The sequence below is a fragment of the Scyliorhinus canicula genome, chromosome 17 (assembly GCF_902713615.1).
Source record: "Scyliorhinus canicula chromosome 17, sScyCan1.1, whole genome shotgun sequence".
Classification (NCBI taxonomy): Eukaryota; Metazoa; Chordata; class Chondrichthyes; order Carcharhiniformes; family Scyliorhinidae; genus Scyliorhinus; species Scyliorhinus canicula.
In genome coordinates this window covers 131,012,285-131,018,310 of record NC_052162.1, presented here as the reverse complement: position 1 = coordinate 131,018,310, position 6,026 = coordinate 131,012,285, and the positions used below count along the sequence as shown (strand labels likewise).

The 6,026-nt window shown below is 45.8% G+C and overlaps 1 protein-coding gene across 1 annotated transcript; it reads right to left on the bottom strand.

The window, feature by feature from the left end:
* Positions 1–1,428: 1,428 nt before the first annotated feature.
* LOC119952413 (gastrula zinc finger protein XlCGF49.1-like) lies at positions 1,429–5,162 on the bottom strand. The gene is made up of 2 exons (XM_038776148.1): positions 5,097–5,162; positions 1,429–2,217 (listed from the first exon to the last, which is right to left on the bottom strand). The coding sequence occupies exons 1-2, from the start codon at positions 5,102–5,104 to the stop codon at positions 1,575–1,577; spliced, it is 651 nt and encodes a 216-aa protein (XP_038632076.1). The 5' UTR covers positions 5,105–5,162; the 3' UTR covers positions 1,429–1,574.
* Between the last annotated feature and the right edge of the window lie 864 nt (positions 5,163–6,026).

Below are 6,026 nucleotides of genomic sequence, written 5' to 3'. Positions count from 1 at the left end.
CTGCATTGTAAATTCTATGATTCTTCCACTTCTGAGCTTATATTGACTACCATTTATATTCTCTGGAGTTCATGCTGCACAAAGTGAAAATATGAAATTAGCTTCTCTCTCCCCACATGTTGCTGAATATTTCCAGCATTTTCTCTTTTTATTTCAAATTTTCAGCAGCTGCAGTATTTTGATTTTTTTTTATTGCAAGCGTCGCTCATGGAAACACAGACCAATTAACAGCCAGTTTGAACCGGGTGGGTCTGGAGGCAGAATTTAGTCCATGGCCTCCAATATAGGTCTTTTTTTTGAACCATTGAGTAATTACAATACAGGCGGAGGCCTTTCAGCCTGTCTTGCCTGTGCTCGCTCTCTGTAAAAGCAAATGAGCTTCTTCCATTCCTCTGCCCTTTCACTAACAAGAGCAGCAGCAAATATTACCCATTGCCAGTTATGTGTTGTATTTCTTTGTTGCCACAAAGAGAAAAGGTATGGAGGTGCCCACATTCTGTATTCTTGTGAAACTCAATGAGAGGTTTGTTAAGGGTGTTGTTCAATCAGGATGGTGATCTGCTCATAGCCTGCACAAACACTCTGCTGACGGCACTGCACATCACATGACCTGGCATAAGTAAGAATATTTTCCCAGATACATTTAAAAAAAATAAATTTAGAGTAGCCACTTATTTTCCTTTTCCAATTAAGGGGCAATTTAGCGTGGCCAATCCACCTAACCAGCACATCTTTGGGTTGTGGGGGTGAAACCCACGCAGACAAGGGGAGAATGTGCAAACTCCACATGGACAGTGAGCCCGGGCCGGGATTCGAACCAGTGTCCTCAGCACCGCAGTCCCAGTTTTCCCAGATACAAAACACGTGCATGGAGGAGATTACAGAGAGAGAGAGACAGAGCATGGAGATTACAGAGAGAAACAAGAGCATGGAGGAGATTACAGAGAGAGAGAGACAGAGCATGGAGAATACAGAGAGAGAGAAACAAGAGCATGGAGGAGATTACAGAGACAGGCCGACGAACGGCCCCCAAGTATCCAGGAAGCCTTCCTCTGACCCTCGGATGACGTACTTAATCTTCTCCAGGTGGAGAAATTCCGAGAGGTCAACTTTTTGGGCCCCGCAGGGCTATCGCCAGGGGTTCGATCGCTAGCGCAAACAAGAGTGGGGACAAGGGGCAGCCCTGTCTTGTTCCTCTCTGTAGCTGGAAGTATTCAGAGCTGGTTAGTTCAGACACTTGATTTGGGAGCGTTGTACAGGAGCCTCACCCAGGTGGTGAATCCTGCTCCTAGCCCAAATCGTTCCAGTACCTCGGGGAGGTGGTTGAGCTCCTCACACTTGTTGTTGGAGAAGTGGATGGAGGGGAGAAGGAGATCACATCAAAATTAATTAACTTGTGTTCGAGATATTTTTAAAAACTAGACACTGTTTGATTAACATGAATGTTATTTATTTATTATCCAGAATATTATCTTTCATAACGGAGTTGGAGTTTATTTACATCAGCAGCAACAAACCCCAATGAACATGGTTCAGTCCTGGACATGAGTAACTGCAAAATCCAATGTCTGGAGTTAATCGTGAACTTGTTGGTGCGTCAGTAGGTTGGGAAACTTAGTGAAACCCTCTCCACACGTAGAGCAGATGAACACCCCCTCCACAGTGTGAAGTCGCTGGTGTCTAAGCAGAGTGGATGACTGAGTGAATCTTTTCCCACACTCTGGGCAGGCGAATGGCCTCTCCCCAGTGTGAACTCTCTGGTGTCTCTGCAGGGTGGATGACTGAGTGAATCCCTTCCCACACTCAGAGCAGGTGAATGGTCTATCCCCAGTATGAATGCGCCGGTGTATCAGCAGGATGGATGATCTAGTAAATCGCTTCCCACAGTCAGTGCAGGTAAATGGCTTCTCCCCAGTGTGACTGCGATGATGAATTTCCAGCTGGGATGGGAAATCGAATCCCTTCCCACACTCTCCACATTGCCATGCTTTCTCCCTGTTGTGACTGCATTTATGTTCCAACAGATCAGATGACTGACTAAAGCCTTGTTCACACACACAAGACAGTTTCTCTCCACTGTGAACAGGGCTTTTTCCTTCCATCTTCAAAATATGATGACAGTCAGGTTCAGAGAAAATAATTGACTCAGATTTTGATGTGATATTTGGCTTCCTTCTTCTATCAAATCCTTCCCTCCTAACACCCTGTGAAACTGATCTAAAACAGAAAATAGGGAGTTAGAGAGAAGCCACAAAAACACAAAGGCAGGTTGTGAAATTGAGCTGAATGAATCTGGTCATTTGTGGGGCCGACACTGGGAAAAAGTGACCATGAAAACTGCTGGATTGTCGTAAAAACACAACTAATTCAGTTTTATCTATAAGACAATAAAACACAGGAGCAGAATTAGGCCATTCAGCCCATCAAGTCTGCTCCACCATTCAATCATGGCTGATAACTAGGCCTCGCAGTATCCTAAAAGTTTTAATAAGATCCCCCCCTCATCCTTCTAAACTCCGAGTACAGTCCCAGGGTCCTCAACCACTCCTCATATGACAAGCTCCTCATTCCAGGGATCATTCTTGTAAACCTCGTCTGAACCCGCCCCAAGGTCAGCACATCCTTCCTTTGATATGGGGCCCAGAATTGCGCTCAAAACTCCAAATGGGGTCTGACCAGAGTCTCATACAGCCTCCGAAGTACATCCCTGCACTTGTATTCTAGCTCTCTCAACACGAATCTGAACATTACATTTGCCTTCCTAACTGCCGGCTGAACCTGCACGTTAACCTTTTTAAAAAATTCTTAATTTAGAGAACCCAATTCACTTTTTCCAATTAAGGGGCAATTTAGCATGGCCAATCCACCTCCCTGCACATCTTTTGGGTTGTGGGGGCAAAACCTACACAAACACGGGAAGAATGTGCAAACTCCACACAGACAGTGACCCAGAGCCGAGATCGAACTTGGGACTTCGGCGCCATGAGGCAGCAGTGCTAAGCACTGCGCCACCGTGCTGCCCTTACACGTAGAGAATCTTGAACTAGGACTCCTAATTCCCTTTGTGCTTCTGATTTCATAAGCCTTTTCCCATTTAGAAGTAGTCTGTGCCTCCATTCTTCCTACCAAAGTGCATAACCTCACTCTTTGCCACATTGTATTCCAACTGCCATCGTCTGTCCAAGTCCTCGTGCAGCCCCCCTGCTTCCTCTATACTACCTGTCCCTCTGCATATCTTTGTATCATCTGCATCTCCCCTGTGCTCACTGACCTACAGATACTCTGGGTTGAGAAACACCTATATAGCAAGTTTCTCACCCTTCTTTTCAAATTCCTCCATGGTCTCACCCCTACCTACCTCCATAACCTTCTCCAGCTTCCCAGTCTTTCTAGCTATCTGCACTAATGTGTTTCTTCCTGCACTTCACCATTCCTGATTTTAATCTCTGCACCATTTGTTAGCCCTGTTGCTTCAGTGCCATGGACCTGGGTTTGATTCCCGACTTGGGTCACTGTCTGTGCAAAGTCTGCATGTTCTCCCTGTGTCTGCCCGGGTTTCTTCCGGGCGCACCGGTTTGCTCCCACAAGTCCCGAAAGACGTGCTTGTTGGGTGAAATGGACATTCTAAATTCTCCCTCAGTTTACCCGAAGACGGCGGAGTGTGGCGACTAGGGGATTTTCACAGTAACTTCATTGCAGTGTTAATGTAAGCCTACTTGTGACACTAATAATTATTATTACTGGTGCAGTTTTCAATTGCCTGGGCCTCACGCTCTGAAATCTCATCCCACTACCTCTATGGCTCTCCACCTCACTTTCCTCCTTTAAGATGCTCCTTCACATCTACCTCTTTGACCAAGCTTTTTGTTACCAGCTTAATAGCTCGATTTGGATTTGTTTATTGGCACGTGTACTGAGGTACAGTGAAAAGTATTGTTCTGCGTACAGTCCAGACAGATCAATCCACAGATGAAAAAAGAACAGGGCATACATAAATACACATATACACAGGCATCGGGTGAAGCATACAGGAGTATCTGTGTGAAGAGATCAGTTCAGTCCATAAGGTCATTCAGGAGTCAGTGGCTCAGTGTCACTGTCAAATGCTCCTTTGTAACATTTCTGTGAAATGTCCTGAAAAGTTTTATTAAAAGATATAAAAATTAATGTTATTGATTTGGACACATATCACCACTGGGTGAATAACCTGTAACTCCTTACCTAACAACATTGTAGGGCACCATCACCACACCCAATGCAGTGGTTCAAAAAGCTCAAACATCATCTTCTCCTGGGGATGATATTTGCTTCTAGTCTTGTTCGTGACACCTAAATCAAAGAATACATATATAAAATGTATTCTTGGGATTTAGGTGTCACCATCAAGACCAGAAGCAAATTATATATATAAAATTGATTTTTTAAAAAAAATTACAGTACCCAATTCATTTTTCCAATCAAGGGGCAATTTAGCTTGGCCAATCCAGCTACCCTGGGTTGTGGGGGCGAAACCCACGCAAACATGGGGAGACTGTACAAACTCCACACGGACACTGACCCAGGGCCGGGATCGAACCTGGGACCTTGGCACCGTGAAACAACAGCGCTACCCACTGCACTGCCCTAAAATTAATAACAATAATCTTTATTATTGTCCCAAGTAGGCAATAAAGTTACTGTGAAAATCCCCTAGTCGCCACACTCCAGCATCTGTTCGGGGACACGGAGGGAGAATTCACAATGTCCAATTCACCTAACAGCACGTCTTTCTGGACTTACACAATGGGCCGAAGGGTCTTTATTTGCTGTGAAACCCTTTGACTCTCTGACGAGTTTCTCTCCTGCTGACAGGGATGGCCGCGCATGCGCGACGCTGCTCGTTGCCGCTTTAAGATGGCGGCCCTGAACCCGGGCCTGTCACCACAGGAAGCAGAGGCGACTCGGGACGAACGCGGAACCGGCCGAGAGCTTCTCCTTCGGGGTTTAAGGCTTTCGCTTGGTGTTCATGAAGCCTTTCCGCCCGCCCACTGCTCCCATCTCTCGCTCAGACACGCCGCTAACTTACCCGCTGCAGAGACGAGCAACAAAGACCTCACCTTCGCATCGCTGCCGCTGCGCTTGCTCGAAATACGTGCCGAAGTGCGCCTGCGCGATAGTCTCGTGTGGTTTCGACAGGACATTCCCCGGCGCGCGGGATGCTGGGTAAACGCCCCGCCCACATTGAAGAGAACAAATGGTTTATTGTCATTTCTTTGTTGGAATGGGGTGAAGAGTGACACTCAAGGACCACTAATGAAATTAGGGAACAGATTATGCAGAAACCTAATTGCACCGACCATTATCCAAGTCCAGAGAAGGGGAATTGGAATTGCTCAGGAATTGAGAGTCACAAAACAGTGGGAATAGTAGTAGAAAACACCTGATAGTCACAGATGAACTCACTGGTATCTCAGCAGGTGCGACGGACAAGCCAATCTCTTCCTATACACAAAACATTTAAACAGCCTCTTTCCAGTAAGAATATGTTGATCATGCATGAAACCCTTTGAACCTTTAAATTGAACAGTAAACAGTTGGAAAAATAACAAAACGATCTCACCCTATCAACACTTTAAACTCCCCCAGTAGACTATATATTCCCCATTCCGTTGCCCTGACCACTATCCCCTCATCCCCACTCCCGATAACCATTGCCCTCTCAATCCCAAACATACAACAGATACAAACAGCAACCTCTCTCAAACCACTCGCTCTTCATCATCCCCATTAAAGTCCCAATCAAATAATTTTAATCAAGTCCAAGTCCATGCCACTTGTCAAAAGTCTCCATCTCCTCTGACGTATTGAAAAATTATCTTTTGACTGTAAAGTCACTCTCAGCCTCGCCGGGTACACCACTCCAAACCTGACTCCACTCCTGAATAGCACGGACTTTGCCTTATTAAAAGCCGCACGCCACTTCGCCAATTCCACTCTTACATCTTGGTATATCCTGATGATGCTTCCTTCCAAAATCACTTTGGCCC